The sequence below is a fragment of the Thunnus thynnus genome, chromosome 1 (genome assembly GCF_963924715.1).
Source record: "Thunnus thynnus chromosome 1, fThuThy2.1, whole genome shotgun sequence".
Classification (NCBI taxonomy): Eukaryota; Metazoa; Chordata; class Actinopteri; order Scombriformes; family Scombridae; genus Thunnus; species Thunnus thynnus.
The window spans coordinates 13,216,596-13,231,121 of record NC_089517.1 but is presented as its reverse complement, the minus strand read 5'-3'; the positions used below and the strand labels follow the sequence as shown (position 1 = coordinate 13,231,121).

Genomic DNA, 14,526 nt, shown 5'->3' with positions numbered 1-14,526 from the left:
GCAGCCTGTGACCTCTATATGGCACCATATGTAGATCATGTGACATAAAGGTTTAATGGCAGAAACAAAATATTGACTCCTTCATAAACTTATAAATCAGGAGAACCATTCTTTTTTTTGCCACCTTTGAGTGCATTCACAGCATTCATATGATTAATCTGCTTATATGCAGTTTGTAAAAGTGTAAACTAAGCATTTTCACATATGGCGCACAAATAACTCACCGCCACTGATGTAGTTGGAGAAAAAAAAAAAAGAGGAACTGTAGATTTCTAGCTTCTGTTCATGGGCTCTCAACTGCTTAAAAGAATTTTTGAGATGATGTGGTTTGTTATTGATGCTCTAAAACGTCGAGCACGCCTCTTCCAACACTTTTGATCTCTTTTGTTTAACCTCAAGCACCCTTAATGTTTGTCATACAGGGGCCTAAATAAAGCTTTTAGTTGTTGCACTCAAAGTGAGGAAACAGCCTGCTTCATTATCAATATAATCAATCAAAAGTCACATGAAACCAGCTCCATTCTTTTCTTATGATTTATATTTTATTAGTGTTTTCACATTTTTAACACAATACAGACAAAACTATGAATAACAAATATCAATAACCTCTTTACAAAAGACAAACAAAATAAAATAAAGGTATTCTCTTATTCTCACTCTGACAAAAAAAACACACAAACCTGTATGACGGGTAAAGAATAGACCAAACCCGCTCTATTCTTTACCCGTCGTACAGGTTTGTGTGTTTTTGTCAGAGGTCCTCAACATTTTTGGGGGACTTTGGGAGTTTTAGCGACTTGGAGTTTACACACCACAATTGCAGTTGATATTTGTAGGCTGATTACTGTATTTTTGTATGTTTGGACTTATATTTGACTACTTTTGGGCCAACAAAAAACCCCAAAATGAACAGACATCTGAAGTGGACAAATAGGTAAAGATGCAGCAGGGAAAGCTTCAGTTAAGACAACGCAAAGCACATTTATGGTCCCAGATATGTTGTCTGAGTACACATTTGCCTTTCACTTTTATCTAATTACACTCATTTTATATTCACATACAAAACACTTGAAAGCTCAAAGCGGTGCTTACCACCAGCAGCCGTCCCGCTGCAGGTCATGCTGGAGATTTATAAAGCGAAGCTAAATCCAAATCCCATCAGGGTGTAGGGAAGCTCTTAAAGCATCACATTTCTCTCCCTTATTTCCTCTGCTGCTGGGATTAAGGTTTCATGCTGGTGTCATGTTACAAGCTACTTCTGATGTTCCTTGAAAAGTCCGATCATTCCTATCTGAAGAATCAGCAGCAGTATAGATGATTTCCTGCGCTTGTTACCAAGTTGAGTACTTATTCATTACTATGAAGTATGTTGCAAAATGGCCATTTAGTGACAGGTGAAGTTTTATACAGGGTTTATATGTAAATAAACTATATTTTACAAAATAAAGCACTCTATATAATACATTTGCATCGTCCTACTTAAACCTGCTCTGCTTCAAATGAGTGAAATATCCAATATGTCAATTGATCTGCAGCCTTTGGTTCATTTATCAATCAATCCATTGTTTGTTCGGGTGATTTATCAAAGAGCTGTTGGAGCAACAACATGAATAGGTTTTGAATTGAGTATCTGGAAAACTGTCAACCAATCACAAGCAGAGCTGAATTTCAATGAGATAACCCAGTCAGCAATAATGATTCAGCAAACAGTAAACTCTGTCTACTTAGAAGGAAAATTAATGGCTGTTTGTTTCTGGTATTGTCTTGAGTCTGATCAAGTTATTGCTTGCATCAGACCCTTTAATGGTGGATGTGAACCTGCTAAAATGTCATTATAGGACATTGTCCAATTGGGAAATGTTGACTTAAGCCACTAAATTTAGAAACAACGTTAATTATATATATATGTATATTTACTTATGGGTGTCATTCAGTCTGTATCTCAAGGGTCATAGAAACTATCCTATCATAAGGAAGCACATCCTGGTAAGATTGCTGAGTTTATTGAACTGTGTTGAGGTAGCAGGAGGTCCAGCGGGTGTGGAGAAGGAGGGACTGAGGAATGTGGATGATTATCTGCTCCTTCCTCATCCACTGAGGAATTCTAAGGAATTTGAAAGTCCCGGGGCCGACCTCAGCTCACCAGCAGACCTGTCCAGGGAGGGCAGTTTAGCCAGCGACACTGCTGGGTGGACTGTATGAGTTGTTCTGCTGGATGGCAACTTGCTGGCTAGAATACATGAAACCAAACAGAGAAGCTTTTTCACAAGCCCCGCTGATGGTGTGGTTTGGCTCGGGGTTTGTGGCTCCTCGGGGAATACTGAAATGCTTGCAAGTTGAAATATGAGAAACCGCACAAACATCACAGCAGTTTTTATTCTTTTCACTTTTAGAAGAGAGACGCTGTATACTACTCTCAGTTTTGTCTTTTATCAGTGTGAGTCTGGCATAGTGGAAATAGAGTTGAGGGAGAACCTTTACACGCCAAGCTAAATAAATTGAAACTTAGAGCCAAATATCACAATTAAATGAAATGTTTCACCGCCAGTTTCCAAATCTACCTTGACCTAAATATTAATAGAAAAGCACTTTATACATGGCACATGCTGTATATGATGTTGTTTTTATTCAATACATACACACACTGTTTATAGCGGGTACAAACATTAAACCATTTATTACCATTTATAGACTCTAAAAATAAACAAATAAGCAACCATAAACCTAAAACATAAACATACAACTATGTGGACATAGGAAACTACATATTATCTTTCCAAGGAAAAAAATATCAAGACAAAATGTTATCAGAAGACTAAAAAACACAAACTATTATTATCCTAAAAGTTGAAATCTTGGGTTAAATTTCGGTTACAAAGCAAGTTACATTTAATATAAAAGTATTTTGACTTTGTAGAAGCATATTTTATTTAAAATAGCCTATTCTGCTGTTAAAATTCCAGATGTTGCACAGCTCAAAAAACTTTTATGAAGTAGTTAAAGTCGTTATTCCTATAGATTTCAAATAGGATCAGGAAATTGTGAATTAGGAAATTGTTGAGGGTTTTTTTAGGGAGTTTTTCCTTATTCGAATCGAGGGTCTAAGGATAGAGGATGTTGTACTGCTGTAAAGATTGTAAAGCCCCCTGAGGAAATTTGTGATTTATGATATTGGGCTATATAAATAAAATCGACTTGACTTGGCCTAATATAATCTTACTGTAGATAAAATATAGCCTGCTATAGACTTTTTTCAATAGGGTAAAACATAAACTATATAGGCTACTGTATATGCTGCAGTAAGCAGTTATATGCCTGTGACATATACATCTACATTGGTACAATAGCAGCCCATCAGGTGAATATCTACAAATGTATTATTATTATTATTATTATTATTATTATTAATTGTTATAGTAGTAGTGGTAGTAGTAGTAGTTAGTGTACCAGCAGTAGTAGTGGTAATTGTGATTCTGACGCCCCCATGTGTCTCGATTTTAGAATTACCAACCGGGCGACGGTAAATGTCGTCATGAGTGCGACGGAAGTAGTTTTTTCTAAAAAGACAATTCTGGCTGATTCATTGCAGGCAGTCGGTCTGTTTCGACTATACACAGAAAAAAAACTCTCCGGAACACCCGAAAGGTTTGACAACAGGTAAATAAAATCAAAGCTTTATAAACAGCTAGTATCCTTCATAAAATACGGCGAGATGGAATCCGTGATAATTAATTTGTTGCTGCTTTTCTGGTACGAGATGATTGAGGCTAAGTTAGCATGATCAAGCTAACAGCATGCTAACGCCTTAAACAAAAAACTATTTAGTTAATGAACCCAGCGATTTAATGTCACTTAATGTTAAATGTACCTGTTGTTATAGCCAACAACACAACAAATGATAATCTGAAGCAAAGATCGATGTGAAGTTATCGGGATGTTTGCTGTGTTTACGTGACTAGGGGAAAAGTAGCTAACTGAAGCTAAATAGCTAACGTTAACTTCATTTTACTATTCGGGTGCTTAAACAGACTTATAACGTTAATGTCCTAGATTAAAATAATATCTGACACATAATTAACATAGCCAATTCTAAATGTACTTTATTTCAACTTACAAGTAGATCAGCATTTACCTAGATCCAGATTTTTACCATTATTGTTGTTATTATCATTGTTATTATTATTTTAATGAACCTGTGTATATTTATTGAAAAATATCTGGTACAGGATATAAATCCTCCACACCAGACTCTTACAACTCTAAACAAACCCTATAACAAAATAATACAATAAACGTAGTTCAAAATAACAATAATTCCACAATGAATCACAAATCAACATTATAATTCTATAAAAAATCCTTTTTTGACCAGAATTTATCCAGTCTATTTAAAAGAGTTTATTGAAGGGGTCCGCACTACATCCTCTGAAGCTGGTTCCATGTTTTTACTGCACAAAGTGTGAAGAAGTTCGTCCTCTTCTCAGAGGAACACTTTAGTTGTATAATTTTAGAGTTCCCACTTATTAGAGTTCCAGCTTATTAGACCTCAATCATGTCTCCTGTATACAAGAATTGGTAATTGTAATTTTCTTAACCTCTTCGCATATGACATTTCTTTCAGACCTGGAATTAATTTAGTAGCCCTTCTCTGAACCACCCTCTCAAATTGGAAAAAGGCCTATTCAAAGGAAATACACCTGTTAGCTGTTGGCTGGAGAGATGAATTAAAGCAAATCCTCTACAAAAACATAATGTTTAAATCTAACATACCATTTAATGACATAGATATTTTTTAATGTTTATCTTAAAGGAAATATTTTGACATCTATTGAGCTAAATGGTCTAGCAAATGTATATTTGTAAACCATTAAGTTGACCTCTCAACAAATGAAATCCTCATTGGAGCTCCATTTAAAAAAAAAAAACAAAAAAAACAACAAAAAAAAAAACCTTAATTTACTCTGTTTTATACTGTATGCATTTTGAACTAGATTTGTTAATATCTGATCTTGAAAAGGACATATAAATAATTGTGTTTTTCTTATGTCTGATTAATGGTCCTCTTAATTTTAAGGAAATGGTAATGACTTATTTTTGTATAATTTTCAACAGATCCTGAGATGGACCGACTGTTGAGGCTCGGAGGTGGAATGCCGGGGCTCGGTCAGGTAACAACAAGTTTAAATTGTCTATAGATGTTGAACATAAATAATGTTGTTGTTTTTTTTTAATGGATATGGCCTTAATTTAAACAACCATTTCCAAATTTTTCTTTAAGAAATCATTATCCAAACCTTATGGTTTAGTGGTTCTACCTGAAAGTTTCTGCCTGGTGGGATCCTTGATTGCAATATCAACATGTCCACTATTTCACACTTTATGTAAATAAGATCAGTTTCAACCTCCATAATTTTATTCTCAGATGTGAGTGCAGTTTCACATCTTGAGATACAAATCTGAAGTTGCATAAAGTCTAAATGTAAAATACCACATGAATAAAGGATACAAAGTTACAATACAACATACTTTCACATTATGTATATCAAAATACTAATCAGTATTTTGACTGGACTAATTGATCTGAGAAATGACAGTACTTTAAACAGACAAATAAACTCTGCTTTGACTCCTCAGGGCCCCCCGACAGACGCACCTGCTGTGGACACAGCCGAGCAGGTTTACATCTCTTCCTTGGCACTGCTCAAGGTAACCACACTCCAGTTGCGATATTAGTCTTTCAAAGTGCTCATATTAATTTTTGTGTTTTTCAGTAATGTTTCTGGGACTTTTCACTCATGTATTTGCTCTTGTTTCAGATGTTGAAGCACGGACGTGCTGGTGTACCGATGGAGGTCATGGGGCTGATGCTCGGAGAATTTGTTGATGACTACACAGTGCGAGTGATTGATGTGTTTGCCATGCCCCAGTCAGGAACAGTACGTACTCCTTAATATCAAGATTGTGCAACATGATGAATCTGCTACAGAAAATACCTAATTTTGATTTTGATATGTAGTCAGATAATAAATGCCAGGTATCTCAGATGTTGATAGCTTTACAAGAAAGTGTGTGGTGCTAAATTTTATCTCAACCATTTGTTGTTTCACAGGGTGTGAGTGTTGAAGCAGTGGACCCCGTGTTCCAGGCCAAGATGTTGGACATGCTGAAGCAGACTGGCAGGTAAAACTGTCTAAAAATCACAATATTTAAAATATTCCCTTGCTGAGTGTTTACCTACACTGATAAGTAAATGATCGGAGCATGATTTAGAAAATGTCTATTCTACTGCATTTCAAGTTAACCAATTACATAAGCATAAACTCAGGGATGAGTAGTTTAAAAAAAAAAAAAAAGACATAAACATGTTTGCTGTCCTCCACCAATGCTGCTGATCAGGCCTGAGATGGTGGTGGGCTGGTACCACAGTCACCCTGGTTTTGGCTGTTGGTTGTCTGGGGTGGACATCAACACACAGCAGAGCTTCGAGGCCCTGTCAGAGAGAGCCGTCGCTGTGGTGGTCGATCCCATTCAGAGTGTCAAAGGAAAGGTAAGGAAGTATGGCTGCTGCATGAAAAACCTTTTTAAATCAGTAACTTTCATTTTAAGTGCATTAAATGTGAATGTTTTATTAAATGTGAATTCCAGGTGAAGTAGAATTAAGTTTTCAGTAATCTGGTTTCATGTGCGGTCTCTGTCTTCTACAGGTTGTTATTGATGCCTTCAGATTGATCAACGCCAACATGATGGTTTTGGGTCATGAGCCAAGACAAACCACATCTAACCTGGGTCATCTGAACAAGCCCTCAATCCAGGTAACACATCATACATGGCACTTGTCATCTCCTTCAGTCTGAATTTGAAATATCCCCCATATTTGAACCACAAATATGTGCAATATTTATTCATTTTAATGTGACTTAATTTTGTGTTCCCGCCAAAGATCCAAACATGATCACATCACAATGAATTACATCTTTCATTTGGCATGTCTATATGTATAGTATGTATGTGTGGTATTACTTCACTCAATCAGACTTTATTTGTGTAGCATTTTTCATACAAATACAATGTAACACAAAGTGCTTTACACTTCATGTACTTAACTCATTTTCAGGCTCTGATTCATGGACTTAATAGGCACTACTACTCCATCACCATCAATTACAGGAAAAACGAGCTGGAGCAAAAGGTTTGAACCTTCCTTCTTTAGAAAATAATTTTTTTAATTATAGCTTTTTAATAGAACATGAGAACCATGACTCTCATTATTCTTTAGATGCTGTTGAACTTACATAAGAAGAGCTGGATGGAGGGCCTGACCCTGCAGGACTACAGTGAGCACTGCAAGCTCAATGAGACCATCGTCAAGGAAATGCTGGAGCTTGCTAAGAACTACAATAAGGTACACCTTCAGACCTCGTCCCTTTTTTTTTTTTTTTTTACCTCAGTGGAAAAATCATTTTATTGATTTTCTTTAAAAACCTGAAATTGCCTTAAAGCAATGACAAATTGAACAAAATTCTTGTGTGCATTACTTCATAATTACAGTTAAGATAAGTGAATTGGATTTAAATATGAATGTTAGCTGGAATAACCTTTTTATAATAAAGTATTTAAGTATTATTATCTTAATATTGACTTTAAAAATGGTTAACACAGAGATGATGACACAGTTGTTGTCACCTAGAAAATCATTGACAGAAGATCAGTGAGCTACTTCCTGCTGTGTGGGTGTTGAGCACACCACCCTCGAGTTTGTTCATACTCGTTGACTCTCATCATACTAATGCTGGTGCTTGACAGGTGCACACAAGCCTGCTGTATTCTTGGGGCCTTGCAATTTCTAAAAAAGTGAATACAGAATTGGTCTGAACGATGCAAACTGCAAAAAGCGCTACACACGTATAAATATGCACAAAGCGTGGCGCTGTGAGGTGTGTTCCTCCGCAATACTGAGACGCTGTCGTGTTTCCACCTCAGGCTGTTGAAGAAGAGGACAAAATGACACCAGAGCAACTGGCAATCAAGAACGTTGGAAAACAGGTAACGAGTAAAATTTAAAGCTTCAGATACAAAATTTTTGTGTCCTGATTTTTTTATTTTTATAATAATAACATCAAGGTCAGTGTCTTTGACTGGTGTTGATTAAAGGTAAAGAAAGAGAATGCCAAGATTTGGAGAGACTGAGCAGACATGTTAATACAAGCAGAGAATTTATAGATCAGGTTACTTTGTCATTAAAGTTTCCTTTTTGCATGACTGACATTTGTTGAAACCAGTTGTCAAAACAGAATTTGTATTTCCTAAAAATATCTTTATCATGAATCACATCTCATTGCTGACATTTCCTTTTTTTTTTCTTCCCTTTTCCTTCTCTGTTCGTCTCTCTCTTGTAGGATCCCAAGAGGCACTTGGAGGAGCATGTAGATGTTTTAATGACATCCAACATTGTTCAGTGCCTAGCTGCCATGTTGGACACTGTAGTTTTCCAGTGATGGCCTTGTGTGTATAACTGTTAATATTGAAACCCCTGTTTTCTTTTATATAAAATAAATGTATGTATGAAATGAAGACATTGACTTGTGTCTGTTTGGAGTCGGACAGCATGGATGATGCCTTATTTTACTATCCAGTGGTGCATTTAAATGTGTTCCTGTTGGTACCAAAGTATTGTTTTTCTATATTTTTGTATTTCATTTCTTTTCTTTTGTCAATATTTCAGACTTTTGTGTCATTAACATATCAGTTTTATTACAGAATTTATCCAGTGTCGTACTACAACAAACAAAGTCAGACTACCATATTTTGTTTTTTCTTCTTCTTAGTTATGATAGAGTTAAAATCTAACGTATGGCAGTTTATTTAAAGGTGGAATACAAAACTGCATCAATGCAGTCTCATGGTATATTTATGTAATACCATTCCTAACCACTGGATGGTGCAAGAGTTGAAAGTTAAATGGACAAATGAAGTTATGATCAAGATGGAATACATCAAATTGCTGTAAATATTTCCTGCTCAAACAAGGCTTGGCTGTTTCACTTGCAGTTGACGTCACTTTAAGATTTGAAAGCACATTTTTTCTGCCTAGTTATTGTTCCATAGTGCGAGAACCATAGTTTAAGAGACCTTTTGAGATTATTTGCCAGTATTGTGGGGTTTTCGTGATGCAACAGTTGACAAAGCATGCTGCAGTGGTAAATGGCACTAAATTGCGTGCCAAGATGTAGACAAACTTTCATGTCCTATTTATAGTGTATTGCAGAACTATTACTCTTTAAAACCACAATATATTTCCACAGAGCTGTCGTCTGTCTCCTACGTCTGTGGTTATAAAAAATTAGGATCCCTTCCCCTTTTATTTGTCATAAATGCTAGCACAAAATCAATTCTGGGGAAGAAGATGACGATCTTTAAAAAAAAAAAAACAGCTAATCAGCAAAAGTGAACTTAATAAGCAAGAGACATTAATTTCACAAGTGAGCAGTGAGGACATGAAAGAGGAATTTTAAATCCTAAATATTTCCACTGAATCAAACAGTTGCACAGTATTCTGCTCTTTTTGTTTTTGCTCTCGAGGAGGGAGAACAACGGGATGGTGAAGAAGTAAACCCGACTCACTAAAGATAAACACATCTGTTCATCTTCTGAACAGAAGGTGACAAATCACCTGGATGATCATACTTGCATTCAGAAGGACACCTCTAATCTGATGCCAACAGCTGAGGAACACTGCAGATTTTCATAATAGCTTATCCAACCGAGTGTTTTCTTGTAGGTGTAGTCGTGTTCTCATGGTGGGAACCTGGTCTTACAGCCAACATCTCTCTTAGTTTATTACACTTTGCTGAAGGAAAAAAAAATGTCTCCATAATGGGTTCACAGGATTCCAGCCAGAGAAAGCTCGTATTGCAGTAACTTCAGTCAAAGCAGAGAACATGGAGCATATGGTGTTTCAACACCCTGTCCAGTATATACTAACAAGACAGAGAGTTATGACAGACTTGGCCCCCTGCCTTTAAAGACCCTAAGTGTCTTCATGTTACACAATTTTTGTTCCTGACTGAAATCTTTGCAACTCGCACAGGAGGAAATTGGCTTTTCTTTAATGTGCATGCTGACGGCTGTGAAATGAAACGCCTTCCCTCAGGTCATTTGGGAAATATGAAAGTGGGCCCACCGTGGTCCTCACGGGAAATTCAGAACCTTAAAGTGTGATAATTACGAGATAATGGCCGTATACTTTTGCTGAGTGTGGAGTAAATACTGCACTGTACTGTCTCTGTTAATGTTTTTGCAGTTCTTAATGCTTTAAAAATTGCATTGGGACATTTTTTTTAAAATTGCAGATGCGAGCAAGGAATTTGGGAAGTTGTCAGTATTTTATATACAGTAGCTTAAATCTTTCTGTGGAATTATCAATGTAAACACATTGCTAATGATCCCCTGTCAAGCCCAGGAACTTTAGCTCCTTCTATAAGCTTCACATAAGATTTTTGTGAAGCAAGTGGTGGAAGAAGTATTCAGATCTTTCACTTACACAAGTAAGAGTTGCAATGCCACAATGTGAAATTAGTCAGTTTTGAATAAAAATCCTGCACAGAAAACTCATCATGCACAAAGGCCTCATTTTTGATTGATTGTTATTAATGATGCATTACTGTGTAAGTAACATTTTAATGTTGTAGTTGGTTGAGGTGGAGCTGATTACAGCAGCAGTTATTACATTTTATAAACTGATCATGCTGCTTTCTATAAAATATTAAGCTGCAAAGACACTAGTTATAGCTGGGAAATGAATGTGGTAGAGCAAAAATTGCAATAATGAAGTAGAACTATTAAGTCGTAAGTACCGTAGAAAAGTAAATATTACTTTTCACCACTGTGTGAAGCCAAGTTTTAATTGTAAAACTAATAAAAAGCTTTGTATGAAGCAAAAATGTATGTAAAGCTAATGGAAGCTATAGTGGTTGTGCTTACAGTAGAAGCTACAGTGCTGATATCCATGCAGTGAAGTTAGATGAAAAAGCAACTTATAAATGTTGTGTGAAAATAGTGACTCTCAGTGATTGCATACAGGCTGTTTTAGAGCTTACTTCTAAAAACTAAAAAGTTCAGAGACATAGAAAGCTGTCTGCATGTGTTTGTGTGCTGGTGTGTCACATCCATTGTTTGCTTTAAAGTGCTGAATCATCATACAGTATTTTCATTCTTTCTTTTCAGACATGGCCTATCCTGTTGGAAATGCCAAGAGATGTCTCACAGAGATTACAGACTCGAATGAAACGAGTGTGCGAGTCCGCTTGTGTACTGCATAGAAACAGTAACAACACAATGTTATCTCACTGGGGCTGCGATAAGAGACTTCCCCTCAGAAAAAAAACCCTCAGTGTGGCACATAAGTTTGAACCAGCTTTTTTGTGCTCGGGCTGTTTCTGAAAGCAGGATAAGATTAGTCTCAATGTGGTGGTCAGACACCTCTCTAACTGTCTTGATCTACCAGCCTCTCTCCTCCTCATTTGCATGGAAGCCCCAAAGGAGAACTAACTTATCTCCTGCTCTTTCGTAGCTCTCATTTTCAAAGGGGTGTTTTGCTCCGTGCTCTCCCCTCGTGGCGAACCACTTCCAAACAGATGAGCTAAAAGAGGGAGGCTGTAAACAAGACAAGAGCTTTAATAAATGCTGGTGCTGCTTGGTGTGGCTTAAGAGGACAGATCACTCCCATGAGGCCACAGTCAAGTACACAACACCCTGCCCCGCCTCGGCAGACAGGAGCCAGAGGATGACAGAGTTAGGGCTCTGTAGGGATAAGTGCGTGCTCGCACAGATGAACAGTTAAGAGGGTTATAAAATTTGAACAGTCACATCATGAAAAATAAAGATAAGTTAGTTTTTGTTTGAGTGAACTGCTTAAAATTCTTTGTTGCTGAGTCAGATGTTGGGAAATGAGGCGAAGAGGCAGCCTGCTTTCAAATCCAAAATGATATGCTTGAGACCATAGATCAAGTTGGACTTGACCTTCAAAAAACAATCTCACCTTGACATTCATTTTTGTAGTTTTTCCAGTGCTTTTGATCTTATCACATGATCTTCATGAGCAGATGGAGGTTTTAAACCCATATAGACAAGACGTCCTTAAAGTGCTCTGGAAAAAAATAAGGAATGTCGAACATCTATAACTTTTTGAAAACCAGGCCAATTCCATCTGCCAATGAATATCATGTGATGTGATTAAGAGCTCCACAACAGCTAATAAATGGACCTTGAGGTGAGATTGATTTGTGACCCTCTCTCTTTGTCCTAAACACTAATTTGTGAGGAGGGAGTGGGCTGTGTTTGTGAGAAAGTGTGAGTATGCTTGTTCATTGTTGCACATGTATGTGAATTTTTGCACGTGTTTATGGTGTACTCTGCACATCTGGAGACGCATCCCACTCAATGACCTACCCAGATCTGCTTTCACACACTCTCAGTGGAGCATTTTCTCCACCCCAACTATATTTCACCTTTCTTCACTGCCAATTAAAGGACCAGTGTGTAGGATTTAGTGGCATCTAGCGGAGAGGTTGCAGATTGCAACCAACTGAATATCCCTCCCCTCACCCTTCCCTTCCATGCATGTAGGAGAACTTATAGTGGCCGAGAAACTCGCAAAACTCATGAAAAACGCAAAAAACGTGAAATGCCCTCTCTAGAGCCAGTGTTTGGTTTGTCTGTTCTGGGCTACTGTAGAAACATGGCGGTGCAACATGGTGGACTCCGTGGAGGAGGACCCACTCCCTATGTAGATATAAATGGGTCATGCTAAGGTAACAAAAACAAAAACACAGTGGTTCTTATTTTTATGGGATTATACACTAATGAAAACAAATTTATGAATATTATATTCCATTTCTGCCAATAGATTTCCCTAAAACTTACACACTACTTAACTAAAGCAATTACTAAATATGTTCGGCAAACACCTTTTCCATGACGAGAAGATGGCACCGACTTCATTAAATACTGTAACTATATTAACATGGAATATTGTTGACGAAAAAAGACAAGACTAAAATGTAGTTTAAAAATAAAAAATTTACCAAAATCTCCTTTTATTTTCGCTGACAAAAAACAGGAGATGAAATATTATAGACTGTTTGTTTTTTTTGTTTTTTTCTAAATTACAATCTAAATATCCTGGTCATTGGATGGCATGTGCAGCAGTTTCATGTCGTGTGCTGCGCGCGCCATATCGGGACTACACCAGCATAATGAGGACAGTGAGGAGTACATCAACTATTTTACAGAAAACAAGTCAGCGTTAATAATGACAACAACAGGGCTTGAGAGAAAGAAACAACCTAATATTTGAGTCCATTTGTGTTCGATGAGGCTGAGAAAACCCCCCGAATGCATTGCTTTATCAGAAGGGAAACAATTTGGCCATAAAATAGCTGGTAAGAATACCACAAACCTGAAGAGACACCAAGGCTCACCATAAAGAAACTGAGGTAGGTTAATGTCTTGGTGGTAATGTTACATCGTTTGTTATGTAGGCTATATCTTATAACCAAGCCAAACTCATTAAGCTAAGCTAGCAAATTGTTGTAAAGGAGCTGAGCGGCAAAGTTAACGTTAGGTTGAATATAGTCTCTGGTATAGAGATATCGTTAGATGGGCTAGCATCTCTCAACAACGGGACATTGCTAACATTAGATGGTTTTCATATACAGTATATTTTTCCAATTTACTGAGAAAAAGTAGATGCACAGCCAGCTTAGCTGGCTAACCTTTTGTTTAGGGCCATGTTATGCAGACTGTTTTCAGTGTATATTTTTGTGAGTGGCTAAAGCTTCATTCTCAATCATTCAACTGGTGTTTTGCATCAGATAATGATAAGATAAAATCTTATGTCAAATAAGTTTGACTAAAATGACAAAAATGATTGGTTTTGGCTAGACTAGATTGATTGGAATGTTCAATATAATCTGATGGCTAAAAAGACTAAAATGTTAACAGTTTTGACTAAACTATACTAAAATAGTTACAGTAATCTTTGACTAAGTTAAGACTTAAATGCCCAGACTTTTAGTGAACTAAAACTTAAAAAACAGGATGAGGTTGACTAAATATGATAAAAAATTAACATGAACATTTGACACATGACTAAGACTAAGACTAAATAAGAAAATACTGACAAAATTAACAATAGACAGAGCAAAGTTAATGTGGACCATTTGGGCATTTTAGCATAATACAATCTGCTGGACAGCTGTGTTATATCAGCTCAGAGTCTGACTCCCTTCCTGTGTACCCTGCTCCATCAGTCAGAGTGCCCTTAACCTGCAAAGATGTTCACTTTCACAAGACATCTGCCAAGCCAAGAAATAAACAGATCTGTGCTCGTGTCTTAGTTCAGCTCAGGGCCAGAGGGCGGTTGGTACCTGCGGTGTTTTCTGGCAGTTGTTAATGTATACACCATGTGAAAAATGGTGCCTGCTACTGTAAGAGGGTGCATGGCATCTGTGGTTGAGATATGGGAAA

General features: G+C 37.0%; 1 protein-coding gene across 2 annotated transcripts; it reads left to right on the top strand.

The window, feature by feature from the left end:
• Nucleotides 1-3,543: 3,543 nt before the first annotated feature.
• On the top strand, nt 3,544-8,571 carry psmd14 (proteasome 26S subunit, non-ATPase 14). Of its 2 annotated transcripts, none has more exons than XM_067585789.1 (11): nt 3,544-3,657; nt 5,113-5,168; nt 5,635-5,706; nt 5,817-5,936; nt 6,110-6,180; nt 6,397-6,547; nt 6,705-6,812; nt 7,115-7,189; nt 7,277-7,402; nt 7,981-8,043; nt 8,397-8,571. In XM_067585789.1, the coding sequence occupies exons 2-11, from the start codon at nt 5,121-5,123 to the stop codon at nt 8,493-8,495; spliced, it is 933 nt and encodes a 310-aa protein (XP_067441890.1). In that variant the 5' UTR covers nt 3,544-3,657; nt 5,113-5,120; the 3' UTR covers nt 8,496-8,571. The 2 variants fall into 2 exon arrangements, with proteins under 2 accessions (XP_067441890.1, XP_067441899.1); XM_067585798.1 differs by having other exon boundaries at nt 3,557-3,657; nt 5,110-5,168.
• Nucleotides 8,572-14,526: the final 5,955 nt, after the last annotated feature.

Excerpts from the sequence above, each read along its gene's own strand:
- psmd14 (XM_067585789.1), top strand. The coding sequence starts at position 5,121 with ATGGACCGACTGTTGAGGCTCGGAGGTGGAATGCCGGGGCTCGGTCAG. Across the intron at positions 5,707-5,816 it reads CTTCCTTGGCACTGCTCAAG|ATGTTGAAGCACGGACGTGC; the intron begins GTAACCACACTC and ends CTCTTGTTTCAG. Across the intron at positions 6,813-7,114 it reads TGAACAAGCCCTCAATCCAG|GCTCTGATTCATGGACTTAA; the intron begins GTAACACATCAT and ends ACTCATTTTCAG.